Below are 26,221 nucleotides of genomic sequence, written 5' to 3' on the forward strand. Positions count from 1 at the left end.
GCTGTGCTGTTTGTAGTAGCTTATCCGCATTCCTATTGTTTTATTCATTATTAAACCTACTCCTGCATTACCCCTATTTGATTTTGTATTTATAACACTGTATTCACCTGACCAGAAGTCTTGTTGCTCCTGCCACCGAACTTCACTAATTCCCACCATATCCAACTTTAACCTATCAATTTCCCTTTTTAAATTTTTTAACCTACCTGCCCGATTAAGGGATCTGACATTCCACGCTCCGATCCCTAGAATGCCAGTGCAGGGAAAAAAAAATTGCTGAAAAACAGAAAAAGACAATAACATACCCCCTTCCATGAACATTTACTTTCAGAATCAGCCAGTGATAACTTTATAACAGAATCAGCAAGTAGAAGTCAAGCAGCCTGGAAAGTAAGAAAAAGAAGGTAAATAAAGCAACCCCAAAATGGAAAATATCACCCTGAACCATGATTCCCAGGACACTATAATTTTTTCCAGGTGTTACAATGCAGTTGTCATGAACAATTGAATGGTCAGTGATAAAAGAGATACCAGTAGTACAAACAGACAAAAGAACAAACTACACTCTTGTCATTCTTCAGCCTATACTTGCAAAACAACTCCAGATGAAATCATACATCTTGCAAATGTTTTCAAGAAAATGTCATCAGGAACTGATGCTATTGCATATTATTTCATAATAATGTGTTACTAACATTGCATTGCCTCTTGCAGATACAGGCACCTTATCTTTTCTGACACAGACAATTTCAAACTGTCTAGAGATTTCTTACTGGTCCCTGTTCACAAGAAAGAAGACACATTCTATAGAGAAAACTATACACCAGTCACATTTTTATCAAGCTTTAGTAAAATCATGGAAAAAGTAATGTATAACAAACTGAAACTCTGTCTAAACAGGAATTGAAAGACCCATTGGTTCCAACTGACTGCCTTGCCATACTCAGCCACCAGATGCCACTGGATGCAGATATAGAGGGGCATGCTGTCAGCACAGTGTTCTCCTAGCCACTGAGAGTTTTTGGGATTGGAGCTGCCACTTCTTAATGAAATAGTTGTACAATTGGCCTCACAAGGGCTGAGGGTACTCTCACTTGCCAAAAGCACTTGGCAGACCTAGGTAGTCACCTATCCAAGTGATGGCCAAGTATGACAACACTCATCTTCAGTGATCTGAAGGGAACTAATGTGGCCACTGCAGAAAGGCTATTGACTAATGTATAACAGCTTTTTGAAATTTTTGGACAAAAATAAATATTTGATATTCAACAAAAATAAATAACTAGAGTCATCTATGGTTTTATACAATATGCTTTAGAAACAGTGGAGAAAAAAACAAAATACCACTGCATGATGAATGTTCTCATGGCAATTCTACTAATAATGCTTGTGTTTCAAGCCATGTCAAGTAGTTAACTGCCCACAAGCTTTTGGCAGAGATTTCCTCTGCAATTGTTATGTGGTTGATTCTCATATGGACGCCACTAATTCACTTGTATAGTCATGTTGTCACCAGTGACATCATTGGTGCTCAGTCCCATATGACATATGGTGTGATTGCCACAACCAGTTCTACTTCCCAATGAAAAAATGCCAAGCCATACTCAGTTGCAGTGCACCTGTTGAGTATGGCCTGGGATCCTGTGATTGAGGAGCTGAAAGTGGGCATGGCAGTTGTGCCACCAAAACGTTACCTTATATGGTGTGAGACTGAGCACCAGTATGTCACTGTTGACATCACAGCTATATAAGTGCAGCAGTGGCATCCACAAGTTAACCACTTGACGATAGCAGAGAAGATCTCTGCCAAAAGCTTGTGGGCAATTAACCACTTGACATGACATGAAACCAAAGAACATGTTGTTCTTAAAATACCACTGGCATTTTTTAAACTTAAGTAAAGCCTTTAATATTCTGACCATTGCATAAGTTACTGTTGGAAGAGCTCCAAGTATATAGCATTAGAGACACTGCATTAAAATGGTTTACACTGTAACGTCCTGTATATAAAAGACCTAGACCTGAACATTGAGCATGGACAGTTACTGTTTTTGATTAATAAAATTCTTTTCCGGGCTATTATGCCGTGGTCTGATGGATTTCGCATTGTAAACCAACGTTTCGTCCCCATCTGCGGAGGACATCTTGAAGATGTCCTCCGCAGATGGGGACGAAACGTTGGTTTACAATGCGAAATCCATCAGACCACGGCATAATAGCCCGGAAAAGAATTTTATTAATCATGACAGTTCCGGCCATGAAAGTTTACATTTTACAAGTTACTGTTTTTGCAGATGACTCATGCATCCTTATTATAATAGGAAGCACACCAAATCAACTACAAGCAACTGTAAATAAAACTGCAGCCCAACTAAGTGGGTTGTTTTAGTGGAATAAGTTATTGACATGTGCCAAAAAAATAACATCACTAAATTTCTGTTTTATACCTGATGCATGAAACACCAGTGTGATAATAAACTCTGATAATATTACATATCAATTGAAAGCAAAAGTTTTAAGCATTTGGCTTCAAAACTACTTCAGATGACATACACATATAAACAAAATAGATGGAAGTCTGAATAAAATATCTCATAGTTCAGATTTACTTTCTGTTACAACAATTTTTCATACTTTGCCGAAATCCATAGCATTCTGCTGCACAGAATAATATTTTGTGGCATTACACCACCTAGTTCAGTCATTTTCTTAACTCAGAATAGAACTGTAAGAAAAATGCAACATGCTCAACAAACAGATTCTTGCAAACTCATTTTCTGAGGTTGTAAATCCTCCCCTGGTATGTACACACTAGAAACTTGTAAAAATGATAGAAAACATTTAAGGGACATATATAAAAGTAATGTACAAGTCAGAATGTAACCCCAACAGTGATGAGTTGACTGGCTGCTGGTACGTCAGGATGGCATGTCATTCCCTTGCCTGGACATGGGTGCAGTGATGGTGGTTAGCTGCAGTTGAACAGCAAACTATCAGTGAAACCTCCCTTGTTAAGTCAGTCCTTTATTCATGACAGTTAAATAGAAGGAATTGTAGCTGGAGAGGAGGTCAGTGCCCTCTGTGATGCAGGCCACCACAGACACTGAAGGGCACCAGCATCACCAGTGGTCTGCCTGGAAGATGGCATGTGCTAATACCATTGCTTACTGATGTAAGCACTGCCATACAGAGCCAATGCAAGGTGGAGTATTCTCTACGATGCCTGACAGAGAACAAGCCTGAGTGCTTGGTCATTCCTTAGCGGCAGCATTCAACACACCAGATCAGGGCATACTGTCTTGTGGCTTCAGGCCTGCTGTAGATGATGGCTCTGGTCATTGCACAGTAAGAATAGACCCCCCATGGGTTGGCAGACAGTGAGGGTCTAGTTAGGCAACCAGGTGGTTCAGGCTTGCATCCACAGCTCATCAGGAAAGTACCCATCAGCAGAAGGGAGTCACCCAGCAGACGCATGTAGACAACTTGGCCCATCACACTGTCGAGTCACCTGCTGGATGACTTGAGATTGGAATGGGGCCAAGTTGTCTATATCCAGACTTCAACTCAGGCAGAGACCTGGAGCTAATGGTGGTAAAGCCAGGGGCTGAAAGCCTGCTGCTTCATCTTAACTGCAAGTGCTCTTCTTCTTGTAGTTACTGGCTGGTACTAACTGCATCACTCAGAATATAACACACACCTGGACATTAATGTGCACAGTCTGAGAAAGATGGCCTGATTTGGGTGGTAAAAATGTGAGCCAAGTGACTAAGGTTTCTCCAGTGGCAACACTCCAACCATGGGAACCACAGCAGGCTGGAGCAACTGGGAGTTGCTGTTTGATAATGATGACTTCGTTTACTCTGGTTTTCCCATCTAGTCACTCCTTCAGCAGCCCTGCTGGAGCTGTATGATGTCACGACTCTGGTTTTTAGAGCTCGCATCTTCTATCTCATCAGTTTCCTGTATGGGTGTTTTTGCATCCCGAACATATAGGTGCTTCTCCAATCTATGATGTCATTCTCCTGATTGATGCAGGGACAGTTTATCACTCATAGCGGAATGTGCTGCAAAAATTCTGCCCCCTTCAAAAGATTAAGTATATGGATTGTGACTTGTTTACATTTCTGGACAAAATAATCTTAACACATGTTTCACAGGCAGACATAAAAAGTACATTATTCTATAATTTTCCTTTCTCTAATTCAGTGTGTGCCACATGGTTAATTGACTGTTCAATAATGTAAATGGTAATTTGAATCATCTCACAAAAACTGGAAAAATAACATTAAAAAATTGTCTCTTTGTAACATATTATGAAATTCTCTCTTGTTAACTAGTCATTCCACACTAATGATTCAACACATTAGTTTCTCTTACTTGGCTTTCCTCCAAGTTTTCAGATGGTTTCTTAACTTTCTGCTTTGGTACATCATCCAGAACTTTGTTTTTGCAAGAGAGGTTTCCCCTACGTTTTCTCAGAAAACAAATCCTTAAAACTACACTCATACAAAAACTACATTTGGTAGTGCCAAACACAACTTGCTGGTCTGGAAGTTCCACATATTCCTTGTATTTCAATACCAATTAATGACTGACTCTTTCTGGCAATGTTATGTGTCCTTTTACCTTTACTCACCAAAAACAACTTCCCTGTACCCTGCAGCACTTTATTGTATGAACAGAATCTTAATACTTTTATTTTCAGTTTAGTTGGTTCATCACCCATGGCAGGAAAACTTCAATATGGTGCGTCATTGGTAGCAGTCTCCCTCAGCTGAAACAATGTCTTTGCAAGTTCAATGGTGTGCTGCAAAAGAACAATTACCGCCTGATGTTTTCTCTTACCCACAATATCCTATTACACTGCAAGTATCAACAACTATATTACTCTCTTGGTTCTCAGGTACAAAATCATGACAGGATCCATCTCTGTTAGCCCAATAATCAGACTTGTAAGCACGTTTCCTCTTCCTTCTCTTCCTCTCTACCCTTTCTGAGGAGATGTTGCACCCTTAAGAAACACATGTGTTTGTACCACTTCATTGTCTACAACATTTACAACGTAATTAATATCATCAGTAGCTTCCTCTGCAACCTTTGCATAACGAAATTGCTGTGTACAGTTACACTCTGCACATACACAAATCATTGACACATGTAAATTCCCAGTGTATCTGGTCCACGTTTCATGGCCTCTAAACAACACGTTTTCACCAAATGGGTTAGATTCTACTACAACTAAATTAATATCATCCCACCCATGTTGTTACTCACATACTCATTTGCTTCGCCAAATGAGGTGGCGCATTGGTTAGCACACTTGACTCGAATTTGGGAGGATGACGGTTCAAACCCACGTCCGGCCATCCTGATTTACGTTTTCTGTGATATCCCTAAATCACTCCAGGCAAATGCCAGGATGGTTCCTCTGAAAGGGCACAACTGACTCCTTCCCCCATACTTGGCTAATGCGATGGGACCGATGACCTCACTGTTTGGTCCCCTTCCCCAAAATCAACCAACCAACCAACACTCATTTACTTCAGTAAAGCATACACTTCATCTGTACTAAAACTGATTCAGTGTCTGAATTTCTCAAAATATTGGAGCTGATAATCCCCCATTATTCTCTTTCAATTCTATACTAGATAAGGTAGTACTGATCAGTGGCTTCCAGCACAGCTGAAGACTATGGTCTGCTCTCACTTTGGGCATTGGATAGCAAAAATGTGTATTTGCACAGGTCAGCAGACAGCAATGGTGTAGCCAGGCAGCTAGGTAGCCTAGGCTCGGAACCACAGCTCACCGGGGAGGTGGCCGTCTGGAAAAGATATTCACACAACAAGTGTTCAATGGAGCAAAGGTGTCAAATTGACTGCATGTAGACTTTGACTCAGGAAGAGGTCTGCACCTAATGGCAGTAAAGTCTCGTAATCGTGCCTGGATGCTTGATCTTGCACTGCAAGTGGTCTTCTTCTCATAGTTATCACGTGTCATTTCCTCAGCATACTACACACACCTGGATATTTCTGAGCACAGTCAGAGAAAGAGGGTCTGGTTTGGGTGGTATACATGTGAGCCAGTTGCCTAGTGTTTCTCTAATGGAAGCTCTCCCAAACTGGACGCCATAGTAATCTGAGATGGTCAGCATTGCCACTGAGTAATGATGTCGAAATCTGCCCCAGTTTTCCTATCTAGTTAGCTACTTCCGAAGCCCTGTTAGAGCTTTAAGATGTCACAATTTTGGCTTTCACAGTCGCTGGCTGGGGTTTTCCACTTAGTGTTCTGAACAGTGGCTGAGACATGGAGGGGTGTGGAATGTCTGATAACAAGACTGGGACTGACTTGGAGACTTGTGCATATTAATTCAAAAGCAGTCCGCTCTGTCTCGTTGGGGAGTGACACCAGACTTTCAGTTGGGAGCTAACAAACAGCGCCGTAACTCTATCTGGCACATGGAATAAGCCCACTCTACCATGCTCCCGCAGGAGGGCAAGGGAATAATATCGAACTTTAAATAACACCCCAGTACAGACAAAGGATCCCATCGCCATCAACATATGACATGCGAGGGTAATAGGGACCGGGAACACTGGTGCCACGTGGGGGAGATGTGTGAGGCATGGTAAACATTCAGGTATTGTGCATGCTGTACAATGTCGAGGGATCTAAGCCGGTGGTCCACAAGGCCAGCCCTGATCGTTTGGAGGAGATGTCTACTGGTGGTTACCGCCGAATGGTGGATATCACTCATAAAATCAATGGCCAAACAACAGACACTGTTGGCCACACTTAGAGGAGTGACATATCGGTCAGGTAGACCCTCACCAATGAGCAGAACCTTCGACTTTGAAATGTTAGGAGAACTGCCTGATGCCTCCCCACATGTCACCACCCAAGTCAGAGACGCACGAACATTGTCTTCATTGCAGAGGTAGAGATCTAGATCATCAGCATAGGCTATACAACAGTAGCGGTGCCCATGCAATGAAAGGCCCACCAGGTGTTGGTGAAGCCCCTGGAGTAAGTGCTCTAATGCCAAAGCATACAGTATCATGGAAAGTGGGCAACCCTGTCGACAAGAGCACTCAATCGCTAGAGGTGCGGTGAGATGACCATTACAGAGTCTTCTTGAAATTATGCCGTTCAAGAGCCGCCTTACCATTGTTACTATACTAGCTGGAAAACCCATGTGTTGGAGAACGGATTTCAGAAAGGTATGGTCGACACAGTTGAATACCTGAGTGAAGTCAAGTGATTCCAATGCGCCAGGTAAATGTTGTGACTGCGAGAGTGTAATCATGTCCCTGTAATGGCAAAGGGCCATATGGATGTTGTTGTCACCGCCCAGCGAAGTCTGATCAAGGGAGGTGACGTGTCTTGCTGCCTTCTTGAGTCTTGAGGCCAACAAATGCGAAGAAATTTTCATGTCACTGTTGAGCAGAGATCTGTGACCACCCATGTAGCTTAGGGACCAGGATGATGACCCCATCAAGGAAGGTGGCTGGGATCACTGTTGTGGATGACATCAGTTCGCGACAGATGGACGTCCAAGTAGGTATCAAAATATAGCTAAAACACCTGTAAAATTCCAGGGGGAGGCCGTCACATCCAGCGGACTTGTTTGCAGCTCCCACCATGATAGCATCTAGGACTTCATCGGAGGTCACTTGTCCCTGAAGTTCTTGAGCCACATCCTCTGAAATGGTGTTGACAGTCAGTGTTACTACCTCCTCTATTAGGGTCCAGGGATGTGGGACGGCAGCGCACAGCCGGCAGAAATAAGAGTAGAAAGCATGTGTATCGTATCGTCATCCTTCCGCATCGGTGAGGTCATGGATGGGAGTTCAACGACGATGTCAGCATTCTGTGATAAGGTGGTTCAAATGGCTCTGAGCACTATGCGACTTAACATCTGTGGTCATCAGTCGCCTAGAACTTAGAACTAATTAAACCTAACTAACCTAAGGACATCACACACATCCATGCCCGAGGCAGGATTCGAACCTGCGACCGTAGCAGTCGCGCGGTTCCGGACTGAGCGCCTAGAACCGCGAGACCACCGCGGCCGGCTGAGAAGGTGGTACATCAATGGCGTTTCATGAGGCATATGGTCACAGGTGCAGGATCTGACAAGGGCCTCTTCCAAGCATCGTTGCATGAGTGATGTGAGCTGTGCTTTAGCACGATGCACTATCATGTGAGGGACAGGAGAGACTGCCATAGAAGTGCAGTCACAAAGCACTGCGTAATAAAAGTCCATTGCACTCGCTTGCCAAGCTCTGAAGTCTTTCCCTTATCCCAACAGAGTTGGTAGAGCTGGATAAGGTGGATGCATATGCGGTGCGATGATGATGACAGAAGGCCCACACGTCCTCAACGATTCGCCCGCAATCGGGGACAGTCAGGTGGGAAACATTTAACTTCCACAGGTCACGGCTGTGCTACACCTGTTAGCAGGCGAGGACGACATCGCAGATGTAGGTATCGTGGTCACAGAAAGCCAGAGGCCGTACTTTGGCATGTTGAGTGTTGGCAGCAAGTGCATGTGTGAGGTATATACGATCGAGGAGACTGGACGAATGTATCGTATAGCAGGTGAAACCTGCACGGCTGCCATGAACTTTTGTCCATGTGTCAACAACCTGAAGTTTGTCGATGATGACAGAGAGGGCCGCACATGGGAAATGATGTGGAAGTTGATCACCAGGCCCTTGCGTGGAGTTGAAATCGCCACCAAGGACCATTTCATCCAGAGGACCCTCGAAAAGCGGCGTAACCTCATTAGCAAAGAAGGTGTGTCGGTCACGACATCGACTGGAGTGCATATACATTGAGGATGCGGACGCCGACCAGCATGAGAGCCATACCTCTAGCATTAGGAAGGTACACTACATCTTCAGCAGGGAGTCCAGATTGGAGCAGGATGGCGACACCACTACCGTTGTCAGAAGCATGGGAGATGTGTGCTGTGTAGCTAGTGGTGGCAAAGAAATCAGCGACAAACACTTCTTGGAGAAGGGCAATGTCGACATCAGCAGCACTTTGAACATTGTCAGTTTGTGGGAAGCCTGAATGGTGGCCAGATTCATTGTCGCTATGCGGTAGTGTTGTGGGTGTGCTCACACCATTGGCACAGATGTTCCGGCAGAGATGTCTGGCTGGCATGTAACATACAGCACAGCCACAGTAGCCGCAATCACTGGGTGGAAGGTGGGTCAGGCACCTCCAAGGGGCAGTGCCTGATGGGGAGGCCACCATCTTTACCTGCTCCATCGTCGACTGCTTCAACTCAGGAAACTGTAACAGGTGGCAAGCGACTGTCACACTCATTGAGGATGAGTTGTGGTGACACTGCTGTAGCGGGGCCAGGGACTTTCCCTCTGTGAGATTCATCGTTATCGGGTGGAATTGTTCCTTAGATGGGACATCAGGAGCAGCAACTCCTGTCGTCAGAGCGCTTGAAGGGAGATCACTGTCTTGTATCCACTCCACTGCCTGTGATGCCACATAAAGAAGTGTGTCGACGGATGGCGTTTGACTTCTCTTCTTCCGTTTTCGGGGGGACAGCTGCTTTCGGAGGTGCTGTTCTGTATCAGAATGTGGACGTTCAATGTCCGAGGTCGCACCCGTCTGAAGAAATGCAGAGGTAGGCACTGCACTCGCATCGATGTCCATTGCAGCGGCGGGCTGGTCATCGAGCTCTGGAGAGGTGGTGGTCTCGTAACCGTCGGAGGAGATGGTGCCGGTGAGGCCGTGGCAGCACCGTCATTTGCTGTGGGGAGCGCCGGGGGCAGAACAGGCTCTTCCTGAAGTGACGCATTGGGGCTGCGTACGGCTGTGGCGTAGCTGTCTGGTAAAGAAGTGACTGTCGCTTCGGGAGCTGAGTCACTGGTCGAGACCTGGAGCAAACTTCGGCGGAGACAGTCTGACTGAACATGGCCCTTTGGATTGGCGGACACCATTCAACACGTGGTATGTCGTGAATGTCTGCCATTTTTCCGCGATGTGCCCCCCAACGTTGCCGTAGGGTAGGAAAGCTTCGACGACCGCGTCTTGTGGCACTTTGAAAGGGAGCTCAAAGACCCGTATTGTACAAAGACTGAAACAAGCGTGATCTACCGTTACCTCTCCAATATGCCCGTCAGAATGCTTGAACTTGAGTCCGTGTGCGTGTCGTCGAACTACCTCAGCACATGCTTCCTCCGTCGTCATTTTAATATAGACGATACTGCCAGTGATGGAGAATCGAATACCTACCACTTCCTGGGGGTTCAGACGTACCTCTTCGCGAATGAGTTGTTCAATTTCATAAGCGCATGGTCGTGAAAGTTCGGCTTGGAATGTTACTTTAAGTGTCGTTCGGCGGTAACAGTGCGCCATGAGGTACAGAAGTAGCAGACGTTACGCAACACAAAATAGGGCGACGCGGAACTAAACAACTGCGGTGCGCTGTCAAAAAAAAAAAAAAAAAAAAAAAAAAAAAAAAAAAAAAAAAAAAAAAACGTTCAAATGGCTCTGAGCACTATGGGTCTTAACAGCTGACGTCATCAGTCCCCTAGAGTTAGAACTACTTAAACCTAACCAACCTAAGGACATCACACACATCCATGCCTGAGGCAGGAAGCGAACCTGCGACCTTAGCGGTCGCGGGGTGCGCTGTACGGCTCGCGAAGCCGGTCCGAAAGCGACCACGGCCGAAAGCCGACTGTCCAATCAGCTACTTAAGCTCATTCTTGTTCATGCACTGTTTCTATTCAGTAGTAGAAGTTTTAGACCATGTGAAACACTATAGACTTAAAAAACGTCATGTAAACACAGCTACTGTTAGCAATGAAAGCCTGTTAATATATCAAAAAGAAAACTTATTTGCTGAAATATTAAGGGACGCAATTAACATGTCATATTTCGTGATTTTGGTATTTGTACTTGCGTATTACAAAAATATGCAGATCACTCTTAAATACGTCATTTTTAGTGCGGTATGGTGCAGTAAATTGTGGGAGATGTGAAAATCGGTACTGTATTAATGCGCCGTCTTCATCTGTGACCACACTTGAACGCAACTAACCGTACTAAAAATACCATGTTTTGGAGAGATCTTTGATGTGGCGTATCTCTGAAAGTGTCGGGAAAAGTGACTTCAGCGCAGTGCCTCTCGGTAGCTACAGAACACACGGTAGGTACCACTCAAATGAACTGTTGCGAAATACTGAATTCAAGGTTTCCCATTGCCTTTTTATATGAAATATAATTTCTTCTTTGGTGATGTGGACAATTTCGTGCCTGTTTTAAAAATTATTTAAGGCAAAAACAACAATGATGGAAGAGTTTTCGACAATCGTAATTCAAGAATTTTGGGAAAATTGTTACCAACTTTCCAAAACTAAAAAGGTCAGAAAATATCTGAAACGAAATAAGATCTATTACGCGCAGTCTTATTTTAGGAATAATTATATTGTGTAACAGTCAAGAAGGAATTCACATTAATTTTCTTCATTTGGAATTTGCTATACTTACAGTTATATATACAATTAACTATGAATATATGACATATTTGAGTTATATATCTTTGATAGGGAAACAATAACCGGCACGATTGAAGTACAAAATGGATAATATGCATCGCTATCCAGTTATAATTTTAAACATTTAGTGTTGTTTCATCCAAATCATCCATGCATTGTCGTGAGGTTGATACCGTAGCAGGCTACTGTACTGAATAGAACTTCTATATTCCTCTCCTCAGCTTAGTTGCTAGCACACTGCTTACTAGAATGAAGTACACGACTTCTGATTCATCGTACATAAATCAAAGTATGCTTGGCATAGAACCGTTTCCTTCGTAATTGTGTAAACCCGATACTGTGCTGACGTCAACTAAGATGTAATTGTGTTCCGAGTAACACTATCAGCTAATTATATTTCATAGTTAAGTTTCTGGTATTGTGTATGTGTTTTCTGATCAGCTCGGAACATACGCCAATACAGCATTAGTTTCCATTGTTGTTCTTTTTAATTCCATGTAATAAACATTTTCATGGGATATTAAAGTGTGCTTTGAAACCTTAGTTCAGTGCAAATATTTTTCCTTTAACCATCATGTATTTTAATACTTTTCTACAGTCTAGGAATAGAAAACCGGAAAAGTCAAATGATTGTGAATGAAGCCATACTTCCCGACCTCAGCTGAATTACTCATCTGCCAGATAAATGGTATTAAAAAGAAGCCAGAGTTAACTCTACAAAAGCTGATTTAGCAACACCTATATGAACAAGAAGTTACCAGAAGTAAACTCTACAGAAAATGTCTATTATTATAATACCATAGATTGACTGAGTCATTAGTTGTTATTCAACATATTAGAAATTACGGTGTTCGATTAGCTTCCATTAATTGCGTTTGTTTTTCCTGAACGTTATTTCAACATACGTTATATGACTGGCTAGTTAGCTACTAAACCTATGAGTTGTACGAATTTATCAAGGTGGCGGTGCCATAATTACAACATAATGCTGTAATGTTACTGGGTGACTTACTGCACTTTGTACTGCATATACTTAGGCGTAGTGGTAATTATAATAAAATGTGTTTGATTTAGTCTGTTGCATTAACGATCTAACGACGACAAAATTATTACAGTTATTTTTATTTGTGTTTCACGAGATTTCGCTTACCTCCGCTTCTGTAAGTTGCTGCATCATTAATGGTACTTTTCCTCATTTTGAACTGCTTTCTGTGAGCGTTAGACTTAAATTCACTTTAACATTACATTAGCTAAGTAGCTAGAAATTTTGAAGACAAAAAGTTAGTGAAGGCGACTCATCGAACGGCACTGATGGACAAAACAGTTGACAACTTCATCGACGAATTTATTTTTACGCTCCTTTTAGCGCAACATCTCTGAATGGTCTCAGGTTTTTGCTGCGCCCTGTAAAACAATCACAAATTTTCTCTGCGCAAAGCGATCCCGCTCATCTCTGTCTCAAAAAGAGAAATCCGTTATCGTGTGAATAATACAAGAACGTATAAATCTAGGTAGGTACCGTCATTTATCAAATTCAGGCATTTGAAACATTCGGTGTATAAATTAATAAATCAGCTTGAGATAAAACTTGGTTGCCTCTTAATCGAAAGTCAACAGGACCGTTTATAGAGCATTTTTCCATATAAGCAACATGTCATTTGGCTGCTCCCTCCCTTTGCCCCCCCTCCTCTCTCTCTCTCTCTCTCTCTCTCTCTCTCTCTCTCTCACACACACACACACACACACACACGGTCGCGCACATATGCCGCCGTTCTCAGCCCGTCATCAGATTATTGTTGCCTTTCCTTGGCTGGGAGCTCGTTAAGACAATTTTAGTAGTGCAACAGATACTCACACTCGGTACTTAGGGTAATCGAGCCAGACGGCAGCTTGCAATATATTCAGAAAGCCGCCTTTTTTGATCTTTTAGTACGTAGGACGGAATTGTTGTGAACCAGATAATCGAGACTCTACTGTACCGTCATCGTTTAAAGATCGTATTACTTTTACTTCCTCGAACTCAAACTTGACCGCTTATTGTGATGATAAGTAATTACACTAATAAAATGCCGTTTTTTATATAACATTCGTAATTTTTTAAGAACAAAGAACAAAGTTTGAGTACAAGTAAGAAAAATAAGCTCTGACTCGCACCAGCGTTTATTCAGCACTCGCAGAAACGGTTGTACGACCTGCCTTTAGATAGGTCGTCACCTAAGCTCACAATTCGTCAGTTTGAAGAAACACCATCTTCATAAAATTTTCCATTACTTGTAGAACGAGACGTAAGAACGTCTTCACAGCCTTTGGTTGTTTTTCATTTTTCTTCCTTTCTTGCGCTCTTCTTTTCGATGATACGAGTCACATAGCTTTTCCTTTTCAGGCCTATTTTCGTTTGTTGATTCACAGTCCTGAAGACAATAAAATACAGAGTAACTTCACAAAAGTGCTGGACAAGCGGCAAATGACCTTTGTATTCAGAGGGCATCCATATGGTAGTTATAGAGGGGGGCGGGGAGGCTATACCTGGGGTTACCCCCTATTTTTAATATTGTGAAAGACGAATGGCGACTTGTAAGTAGACATAACAATGTTCCAGTTCTGATGGTGTTAATAACTTTCTCCTGACTAAACCACTAGGCCACAGTACTCATAATCTATAAAAAAACGTATAACACGTTATTTTAATTATTTTACTAAAACGAGTGAGTGTTTTTCAACACAAATGCATGGGCAAGGTCCTTATATTTTAAAACAGAAAAGAAACTAAAAACCTACACCCCATAAGATTGTACACTGTTACTGATATAAAAAGCAAACTGTAAAGTAAATTATGGATTTTTCATTACTTATATCTAAAAAACAAACTGTAAATTTCTTTTCTCGGCGAACTGGTCAAACACTTGTGCCTGCAGTCAGGGCTTTTCCTCTCTTTTCTAGGGGACACTAAGAAGGCGCAAGCCTAACAGATTATCTTTGCCAGTAATAGGACTACTTCTCAGCTACGTTTCCATTCTATGCAGTGTGATGAAGGGGTAGAATATAAGCAATCTCCTTACTGCTGGATAAAACAATGTTTCTACAAGTATATCATGGAACTTTGTTTTTTCCAGACGCTCCTTATTTGTCCAGACATTACGCCATAACATGGCTTCTGCTTCCAAATTGTTGGTTGATAAAATTTTTGCTAACTTTTTCTGTCTCTCATGGAGTCTTCTTTCTTCTCCTTTTTCATTAAGTGTGGCTAAAGAATTTCACCTTTGACTGGTATGTCTTCATCTTTTAAAAAAATCGTATGATAAGTGTCGTGATTATGGAATCCACGAATTCATTGTAAATTGCCACTTTGATACACTTTGTATAGCCTTCGGGCGGTAAGAAACGGACAGTCATTGTATCTGCGGTTCTGCCTTGTAACCTGTGTTGGGATCTTTATATCTACGTCAAGTTCCTTGCACTCTTTTATTACTGCCTCGAAAATGTTTGTGAACTCTTTATTGCTTTCCCCCTGCTTTTTTCTTTAAAAAAATTGTCTAGCGGATCAGTGCTAACATATCTGTAGACTGAGTAGAGATTCGTAGCAGGAATTTATTCACCATTGGTTCTAAGTATAAAAGATACCTGCACATAATGTGTACGCAAGCAATAGGTGTAACTGATGATGTTGCACTATCTAGTTAGCTGGCACATGATCTAGTGTCTTGATTACTTTCAGTGCTATTTGCAAGGTGACTGAGACTATCCTATATTGCCAAGAAGTTTTCTTTGAATAACCTGTTTGATGTATATTTGTATAAAACCTAGTTTCACAGAACTCTGGAATGTTACGTATTGTTTTCCTATCCAGTATACTTTCTATAAAGAATCTTGTAGCTTTTCATATTGTTACAACAGTGTTACGAACTTGCTGGACACTGTTAAGGTAATTGACAACTAAGTTTAGCCTGTGCGATTCACAGGTCAAGCAAACAGCTCACTTTTCTCTAATCTTAGTCCGCACTCCTGTTCCATGACCAGTGTGGTCGGTCTGTCATCAGAGCCCAAGTCGATCAAAAACTGTACTGGCGGTTCATAATGTCCAATGGGCAGAATATTTCGGCGCCATCGTCAGGTGCGCTGTAGACCTCAGCTGCTGCGGGTGCACGCCCGACTAATATCCCCTGTCTCCGCTAGGCGCTCCGTCCGCCGTTCGCAGCCAAGCATCGTTGGCCGTGGAGATGCTGTCAGTCAGGAGTGAGTGTGTCGTCAAGGAAGGTGGTACGCTACACGGTCGGAGCACAAGCTCCGCACGCATCCACGCACCCTTCAGATGTGGCTGCGGCCATGCACGCATAAAGCGGTGACGTAAGTACCTTTGATGTGCCTGAGGGATATCCAGAGTATGCTTCCCCTCGATTGGCAGCGTCAGGCACTGCAACAACTCCTGCAAGAATCGACGGTAGCACCAGTGATGTATCCAACGACTTTCCATGCAGTGCTGCCATTCCGCAGCTGCTCCAACCGCGGACGCGTCTTACGGCTCGCATGCACGTAAAGTAGTTCAGAAGCGGCCTGTATTGATGACAATGCCTTCATAGGAAGTCGCCAGAACAGTGGACCTTGTGGGCCGGCAGACGGCAAGATGGTGCTGCAGACGGGACAACGGTCTCGCACTCTCTTGCGCCTGTCTGATGCTGAGGTTGCTCCGCCAACTGTTGGTCATAGCAGCACAAACACACCATCTCCGACCACTTCAAACGCGAGCGCTATCAACTCGCAGATCTTGGAAACAAACCTGATCATTGTGATGGGACTCACTCCCGCTACAAGGCCATGCGGCGTAGATATGGAAACCGAAACAAATTCACGGAAGCGCCTTACCGACGTGAGCGAGGTTTCCAAACTCACCAAAAGTTCCGCTGCAGTGAGGCCGCGAGCAGAAACTACTAGTGAAGCGTCCTCTAAAGGCACTAGATCACAACTTACGCGGGAAATGCCTGATGAAGGTGGTTATGTTAGGGAGGACAGTTACTACTATCGCAACAAGTGGAAACACAACCGTTACTGTAGCCTGAACGACAATGCCAATGAAGCTTTAAAACAAGAAAAAAAATTGTGCAAAGAAAACTTACGTTAAAGTGACATGTTCTACATCATGACGAAATGTCGTATTCACGATATATGCAACAAGTATTAATGTATGTATGTACTGCCACGGACGTACCCTGCCAATCGAGCGAGGAAAAAGATTACCATCTCCACCACCGGTAGTTATTAACTAGAAAGTTAACCTCTTCAACTTAAAATCTAATCGGTGGTGCAGAATAATTGTACCGTTCGCCTTACCTAACGCGACTTGTACAAAGTTACAACGCACTCCAAAGTTGATTACGAAGCAATGATGAAAACGGCCAGGGACGAAGAACTACATACGAGGGCTGGAACTTTAATAGTGGCAACTATTTATTTACAGCTCGTACAAAATAGATACGTGTTTCAAAGTTTCACTGACCTTCGAAGTAGTCACCAGCATTGTGTATAACCTGTTGCCAGCGATGTGGATGTCGTAGGATACTCTTCGCAGTGCCAGTTGTGTTGACAGGCCGAGAGGCACGGTCTATTGCCCGACGAATTTGTAGCAGTTCTGAAGCGAATGCCGTGAAGTGTTTCCTTCAGTTTAGAAATCGAGTTGAACTCACCGCGGCTTAAGTCAGGGGAGTGCCGTAGGTGGTTTAGCACTTAGCAGCCCCATCAGTCAAATAAATCAGTAACAGCTTGCACTTTACGTGCTTAAGCATTGTCGTGCAAAATGATGGTCAGGTCCTGCAGAAAGTGGCGTCACTTCTGTCTCCATACTGTTCATTTTTGGAACACAACCTACGACCATTCACTATTAAAGTTCAAACCCTCGTAGTTTTACGTACGCCACAGAGACAATGAAACTGATTAAGGCATGTGTTTCGGAAGCTCCCCTTCAATATGAAACCAGATCACTTACCTGAAGAAAACAGTTATCGAGGGTCGATGCACGTTGCATCAGTAAAATGATGTTTCCTAAGACCGACAAAGAAGAGCCTGTGTTCTGCGTGGTGCTTCAGTACAACTTCGTGAACAGTAAAATATTCCAAGTAGAGTTCGTCGTAAATATCAAAGGAGAAGTAGAGAAACTGAGAGGGAAGCGCAGGAGGGTACAGTGCTGTAACTGCCATGATCTCGACCCCTTGGGCAGATTTTGCACGACGCCCAGCCAACTGCGTTAAATGTGCCGGAAGTCACGCAAGTGGTGAATGTCCCATACCACAGATTGACAAACCGAAATGCTGTAGGTGTCCGGAAAAGCATGTAGCACGTTAGCGTTGTTGCGCTGCATTTAGACGAGGTGGGGCGAAAAATAAGTCTCGTGTATCTAGAAGGTGCTGGGGTAAGACATCTGCAAATGGCGTGGGAAAGTCTGGCAATTCCAGTGCTCCCCCGGCGAGTCGTAATTCCCCTCGAGAAAATGAAACTCGTGTAAGTGTTAAGAATACGGATATGAGCCCGTATCCCAACAAAATCAATGTTGGTGTGCAGGCGGAGGTGGGGGCTGCCTCACTCACTTTAATTTTGGGAGATCTCTGGATCTCGTTTCTTTTGTAATTCTCGCACCTGAAGTGGCTTGCCTACTTAACTGCTCTTTTCGTTTGGTTTTTCTAATTCTTCTCTTTTTGATGTGTCTGCTCAAGGTGTCATTCTCGTTTTGTTGCATTATTTCTCATATTGGGCGCTTTTTCACGCAGTAGGATCGAGGGACCTTATGGTCGGACGCCAATGTATCTGGATGCCCAGATTAGCGATTAATGGGTTTTCAGACCGGTGCACCTCTTATCTGTTTGTTGCAGTCCTTCAACAGTGGAACATCAACATGCACGTGAAGCTCTCCTAGTGGGGAAGCATCTGTGTAGGTGCAGATCAAGGCGGAGAGCTTTGTTCTGCACTTTCTATAGTTTTTCAATATGGATGTTGGTTGCATTGCCCCATACCACAGAAGCGTACTCTATAACGGGTCTAATACTTGCCAGATATAGCGTTAATCCACACTGGATGGACAGCAACACTGTTGGGTTTAACATTCGGTAAAGCGATCGTAGACGACCCAATGCTTTCCCTCTTACCTCGCGGTCGTCATATCCCCAGGTCACGTGCCGATCTAGGGCCACACCGAGGTATTTCTCGGTTCGTGACCATGAGATCAGGCCTCCGATGATACGAAGGGGTACCAAATCTGCAGGAAGTTTATTCCTGGTAATGACTAGAGCTTGGCTTTTAGCCGCATTCATCTTGAGTCACCTTGTGGTCGCCCAATACCAAGGTTATCGCATGACTCTTGCAGACGGCGTCTCGCTGTGTCGTCTGCATAATGCGCAGGCTAGACTCTGGAGGTTTTTGGCATGTCAGACTATCTAGAGTGGACAGCAGGGGGCCAAGAAACGGACAAAGAAGAATCGCAGAATTTGAGATACGGAGCCACAGACGAATGTTGAAAATTAGGTGACCGGAAAGGTAAGGAATGAGGAGGTTTGGCGCAGAATCGGAGAGAAAAGGAATATGTGGAAAACATAGACAAGGGGAAGTGGCAGGATGATAGGACATCTCTTAAGACATCAGGGAATGACTTACATGATATTGGAGGGATCTGTAGAGGGCGAAAACTCTAGAGGAAGACTGAGATTGGGCTACAACCAATAAATGGTTCAAATGGCTCTGAGCACTATGGGACTCAACTGCTGTGGTTATCAGTCCCCTAGAACTTAGAACTACTTAAACCTAACTAACCTAAGGACATCACACACATCCATACCCGAGGCAGGATTCGAACCTGCGACCGTAGCAGTCGCACGGTAACCAATAAATAATTGAGGAACTAGGTTGCGAGCACGGCTGTGAGATGAAGAGGATGGTACACGAGAGGAATTCGTGGTGGGCCGCATCAAACCAGTCATATCCTGCGACGGTTGGAGACCATTGCCCACAATGCTCCAACCGTTCTTAATTGTGGAGAGATCCGGCGACCTTGGTGTGTAAGGTAGGGCTTGGCAAGCAAGAAGACAAGTAGCATAAACTCTCGCCGTTCGCAAAAGGGCATTGTTTTGCTGACATGTAAGCCCAGGTTGGCTTGACATGAAGGGCAACAAAACAGGGCGAATAACATGGTTGACGTACGGCTGTGTTCCAAGGGTGCCGCGGATGACAACTAAAAGTGTTCTGCTGTGAAATGAAACGATACCTCAGACCATCACCCCTGGTTGTCGGGCCGTTTGGCGGCGACAGCCAGACTGGTACCATATCTGTGTCCAGTGTGCCTCCAGATACGTCTTCGGCATGGAATCCCATTGTCTTCGGCAATGAGTTCGACTTCGAACTGAGTCCCAACGACTAGCGAAGACGTGTCTGGAGACACCGCGGATGAAGGCGGCATACCAAGCTGACTGTTGTCCGCCAAATGACCCGACAAGCAGGAGTGACGGTCTGGACTGCCATGTCTTTTCATATCAAGAGCTCTTTGGTTGTCATCCGCAGCTTCCTTACAGCAAAGCAGCACGTAGACCATATTCTACACCTCGTATTCTACACCTTTTGTTGCTTTCCATGACGTGCCATCCTAGGGTTACGTTCCAACAAGATAACGTCCGCCTGCACATGGTGAGAATTTATATTGCTTGTCTTTACGCACCTCAAACCATACCTTGGCCAACAGGGTCGCCGTATTTCTCCTCTATTGAGAACGTTTGGTGCGTTATGAGTAGGACTCTTCAACCATCTTGGGGCAGAATTTGGCACGATATCCCTCAGGTCGACATCAATCACTGCCAAGACGAATAACTGCTTGCATAATGGCCAGAGGTGGACCAACGCGCTGTTGACCTGCTCAATTTGTAAAGCTCTTTCTCTTGAATAAATTGTTTAATTTTTCCGAAATTGTATTCATTTGTATGTCAGTACATTTACATCATGTTGTTGTTGTGGTCAGTCCTGAGACTGGTTTGATGCACCTGTCCATGCTACTCTATCCTGTGCAAGCTTCTTCATGTCCCAGTACCTACTGCAGCCTACATCTTTCTGAATCTGCTTAGTGTGTCCATCTCTTGGACTCCCTCGACGATTTTTACCCTCCACGCTGCCCTCCAGTACTAAATTGGTGATCCCTTGATGCCTCAGAACATGTCCTACCAACCGATCCCTTCTTCTAGTCAAGTTGTGCCACAAACTCCTCTTCTCCCCAATTCTATTCAATACCTCCTCATTAGTTATGTGATCTACCCATTTAATCTTCAGCATTCTTCTGTAGCACCACATTTTGAAAGCTTCTATTCTCTTCTTACCTAAACTATTTATCGTCCATGTTTCACTTCCATACACGGCTACATTCCATACAAATACTTTCAGAAACGACTTCCTGACACATAAATCAATACTCGATGTTAACAAATTTCTCTTCTTCAGAAACGCTTTCCTTGCCATTGCCAGTCTACACTTTATATCCTCTCTACTTCGACCATCATATATACCGATTTCCGTCCCATTCTGATAATTCCTTCGTGGTGCGTCTTTTCCTTTCTTCTTTTCTGTCTTACACTGTATTTGTTTTATGTGTTCATTCTACTTCAGGATGCTCAGTATGCTTAAACCTAGGTATTCTACGGTAGTTACTGTATACAGCGATTTGTCATAAATAGTGTAATTGTGCTACAGTAAGCAACCCGGGTAGCCTTGTTTGTTACAGCGTCGCTTCCGGGACGGGCACTCCGTCGACCCCGGATCGTATTCGCTCAGTAGATTAATGACGAGGATCGGTGTGCCAAGCGAGGATGCGGCTTTTAGGCGGTTTCCCGCATATGACTAGGTGAGTATCGCACTGTCACCGAAGCCACGCCTCAGTTACACGAATGGCAAATATTTAGAAACTTTCGCTCGCTTTCACATGCGTATCACGAAAACAGCTGGGGTACACGTCTTGCTTCCTGGGGGTAACGGGGTGGTGACAGGAACGGCATCCGACCACGCCTTGAATTAACCATAGAAAATCCGTTACTAACCATGCCGACCGTGCAACGATGCGGGACATAGGTACAACAGAAAGAAGAAAAGTGTAATTATACAGAAGTGGATTTGTTAGCCTACGTGTGCGGAATACGTTACATTTATTTAGCTGCAGGGTTATCAGCCCGTCCACGCCCCATTGATGAATTCTCTGGAGCTGTTCCTAAGGTTCGCTGCAGTTTTCTGGCATTGCTATCTTCTTACAGAGGACTGCATCGTCTACAAACAGTCTTTATCCACTAGTTCATTCAAACACAGGGTGGTCCATTGATAGTGACCTGACCAAATATCTCACGAAATAAGCATCAAACGAAAAAACTACAAAGAACGAAACTCGTCTAGCTTGAAGGGAGAAACCAGACGGCGCTATGGTTGGCCCGCTAGATGGTGCTGCCTTAGGTCAAACGGATATCAACTGTGTTTTTTTTTTTAAATAGGAACCTCCATTTTATTACATATTTGTGTAGTACGTAAAGAAACATGAATGTTTTAGTTGGACCACTTTTTTCGCTTTGCGATAGATGGTGCTGTAATAGTCACAAACGTATAAGTACGTGGTATCACGTAACATTCCGCCAGTGCCGACGGTATTTGCTTCGTGATACATAACCCGTGTTAAAATTGACCGTTTACCAATTGCGGAAAAGGTCGATATCGTGTTGATGTATGGCTATTGTGATCAAAATGCCCAAGGGGCGAGTGTTTTGTATGCTGCTCAATATACTGGACGACATCATCCAAGTGTCCGGACCGTTCGCCGGATAGTTACGTTATTTAAGGAAACAGGAAGTGTTCAGCCACATGTGAAACGTCAACCACGACTTGCAACAAATGATGATGCCCGAGTAGGTGTTTTAGTTGCTGTCGCGGCTAATCCGTTCATCAGTAGCAGACAAACTGCGCGAGAATCGGGAATCTCAAAAACGTCGGTGCTGAGAATGCTACGTCAACATCAATTGCACTAGGAATTGTATGGCGACGACTTTGAACGTCGTGTACAGTTCTGCCACTGGGCACAAGAGAAATTACGGGACGATGACAGATTTTTTGCACGCGTTCTATTTAGCGACGAAGCGTCATTCATCAACAGCAGTAACGTAAACCGGCATAATATGCACTATTGGACAACGGAAAAATCCACGATGTCTGCGACAAGTGGAACATCAGCGACCGCGGCATTGTGGGAGGAAAGATAAGTGGCACCCATTTTATCGATAGCAATCTAAATGGTGCAATGTTTGCTGATTTCCTACGTAAAGTTCTACCGATGTTACTACAAGAAGTTTCACTGCATGACAGAATGGCGATGTATTTCCAACATAATGGATGTCCGGCACATAGCTTGCGTTCGGTTGAAGCGGTATTGAGAAGCATATTTCATGATAGGTGGATTGGTCGTCGAAGCACCATACTATGGTCTCGCACGTTCACCGGATCTGACGTCCCCGGATTTCTTTCTGTGGGGAAAGTTGAAGGATATTTGCTATCGTGATCCACCGACAACGCCTGACAACATGCGTCAGCGCATTGTCAATTCATGTGCGAACATTTCGGAAGGCGAACTACTCGCTGTTGAGAGGGATGTCGTTACAGGTATTGCCAAATGCACTGAGGTTGACGGACATCATTTTGAGCATTTATTGCATTAATGTGGTATTTGCAGGTAATCACGCTGTAACAGCATGCGTTATCAGAAATGATAAGTTCACAGAGGTACATGTATCACATTGGAACTACCGAAATAAAATGTTCAGACGTACCTACGTTCTGTATTTTAATTTAAAAACCTACCTGTTACCACCCATTCGTCTAATGTTGTGAGCCATATGTTTGTGACTATTACAGCGCCATCTACGACAAAGCGAAAAAAGTAGTCCAACTAAAACATTTATATTTATTTACGTACTACGCGAATATGTAATAAAAATGGGGGTTCCTATTTTGAAAAACGCAATTGATTACTATTTGACCTATGGCAGCGCCATCTAGCGGGACAACCTTCGCACCATCTGGTTTCCCCTTTCAAGCTAGACAAGTTTCGTTCTTTGTAGTTTTCTCGTTTGACGCTTATTTCGTGAGATATTTGGCCCGCTCGCGGTCAATGGACCACCCTGTAAACAGTAACTGTCCTGTGACACTTCCTTCTGATACACCTCAAATTACCTTTATATTTGTCGAGTTTTTCAGTAAAATAGGCGTGTTGGTGGAAGTCTAGAATCCAGTCTCAAATCTGGTCTGAAACTCGATAAGCTCATAATTTTTTCACTGAGCGAAACTATATCAAATCTACTTCTACATACATACTCCGCAAGCCACCGTTAAGTTGCGCAGCGGAGGCTATCCTTCCCTGTTCCACACAGATACGGCGTGGGAAAAACGACTATCTACATGGCTTCACATGAGTCATTATTTCTCGTATCTTGTCTTCGTGGGCCTTCCACGAAAAGTATGCTGGCGCAGAAGCATCATCCTTCAGTCAGCTTCAAATGCCGGTTCTCTACATTTTCTTAACAGTGTTCCTGGAGAAGAACGTCGCCTTCTCTCCAGGGATTCCCATTTGAGTTCCCAAAGCATCTCTGTAACATTTGTGTATTGTTGCAACCTACCGGTAACAAATCTAGCAGCAAGACTCTGAATTGCTTCGATGTCTTCCTTTAATTTGACGTGGTAAGGATCTCAAACACTCGAAGAGCACTCAAGAATAGTGTCTCGTATGCAGTCTCCCTCACAGATGAACCACACTTTCCAAAAATTCCCGCGATAAACCGAAGTCAACAATTCGCGATCCGTACCACAATCTTCACATCCTCGTTCCATTTTATGACGCTTTGCAACGTAAATCCTAGATATTTAAACAACGCGAATGTGTCAAATAGGTCATTACTAATTCTGTATCCGAACATTACGTATTTGTTTTTCCTACTCATCCGCGTTATTTATACTTTTCTACAATTAGAGCTAGTTGCCATTCACCACACCAACTAAAAGTTTGGTCTAAGTCATCTCGTATCATCCTACAGTCACTGACCTTCGACAATCTTCCCATATACCGTGACGTCATCAGCAATCAAACGGAGACTGCTGCCGTGCGACTGCTACGGTCGCAGGTTCGAATCCTGCCTCGGGCATGGATGTGTGTGACGTCCTTAGGTTAGTCAGGTTTAATTAGTTCTAAGTTCTAGGGGACTGATGACCACAGCAGTTGAGTCCCATAGTGCTCAGAGCCATTCGGTGACTGCTGCCCACCCTGTCTGTCAGTTGATTTATGTATATATCGCACTTCCCTGGGGTATTTCTGACGATACCCTCGTCTCTGATGACCACTCGTCGTCGAGGACAACATAATGGGTTCTATTACTTAAGAACGAGCCGCTCATGTATCTAGGATCTATCGCACATGCTCGCACCTTCGTTAAGAGTGGGGTAACATGCCAAAGACTTTTCGGAAATCTAGAAATAAGGAATCTGCCTGTTACTTTTCAAATGCGTTCCTAAAGTCGAGGAACACGACATTAGCTTGAACGCCAGTGTCTACGGCTCCCTGGATCTCACTGACGGAAAGAGGGAGTGTAATTGCGTGAGATCTTCCTTTGCGGAATCAATTTTCATTTTATAAGGAATACCCATGAGATGACTTTGAATCAGGAAATGAACTAGTTTGCACCAAGACAAGTATCCACACAGAGAGTACACTTACGTTATGAGTACCAGGGACTGTCAGCACGGCTGCTATCGTTGCGGCTTCCCTCGACATGGAGGCAGAGAGAGGAGCACCAACAGTAGTACGCTCAAGACAATACAGGAAACAGGAGGGGCAATCCGTATTATTTTCGGATGGGTCAGTACTCTGTGAACAGTATTACGACGGTATGCTACGAGGAGAATGCATGTCGCTAGATTGAATTTGTCATTGTCATAATGGACTAATACCTTGTGTGATAGTATAAGATGCCATTGGATACACAACACTATCACCTCTGGTTCGCATAGTTGGTACATTACTGACGTGTTGAGTGCTGTGGCTGTGCATATCTACGAGTTATCCGTGATGCTATCTTTCAACAAGCTGACGTGTTGCCCATGATGTCCTGACCTTACTCGATACGACAGTGCCGCTGACCAGCACGCTCTCAAGATCTTTCACCCACTGCAACAAATCAGGTCACAAATTTCGAGAGTGACATATCACCATTCGCTGATCCCTGTGATTGGTCATAACCGTCACAGAGTTGAAGTCGGATGGAATGTCGCATTTTCATCAGTTATCTAACCTCATTTCGACTCATTGCCCAGCCAGATTAGAGTTGTTGCTATAGCAAGAAATGGAAGCTTTATCTGCTACATTCCACACTCTGTGTGCTTTCAGATCATTTGCAAATTTAATAACTTTTTCACTTGAAGACGACGGATTCGTGCACTCCCATCGGCATGATGAAGAAGGTATTGGGACTCATCAGACCATGAAAATCTTGCATGGGGGCTTCATTATATAAAATGCTAATAATTTTAATTTTAATCGGTTTGTCCGATTACGCAGTCTCGAAATGGTTGACCCTGAATAATATTAGTACGCAATCTGACTGCAGAGAATAACAACAAAGAATGAATGGAAATTTCTGTTAACACAGTTAATTAAA

The 26,221-nt window shown here is 43.8% G+C and overlaps 1 protein-coding gene across 2 annotated transcripts in view; it reads right to left on the reverse strand.

The window, feature by feature from the left end:
• The window catches only part of LOC126354115 (tyrosine decarboxylase-like), a 193,229-nt gene extending 180,313 nt beyond the window's left edge, over positions 1-12,916 (reverse strand). Inside the window, exon 1 of one of the 2 annotated variants that reach the window (XM_050003508.1) lies at positions 12,679-12,916. In XM_050003508.1, coding sequence (XP_049859465.1) covers positions 12,679-12,724 — 46 coding nt within the window. In that variant the 5' untranslated portion in view covers positions 12,725-12,916. The remainder of the gene's footprint in view (positions 1-12,678) is intronic. The other variant, XM_050003509.1, reaches the window with a different exon arrangement.
• Positions 12,917-26,221: the final 13,305 nt, after the last annotated feature.

This window comes from Schistocerca gregaria, chromosome 3, assembly GCF_023897955.1.
Source record: "Schistocerca gregaria isolate iqSchGreg1 chromosome 3, iqSchGreg1.2, whole genome shotgun sequence".
In the NCBI taxonomy this organism is placed as follows: Eukaryota; Metazoa; Arthropoda; class Insecta; order Orthoptera; family Acrididae; genus Schistocerca; species Schistocerca gregaria.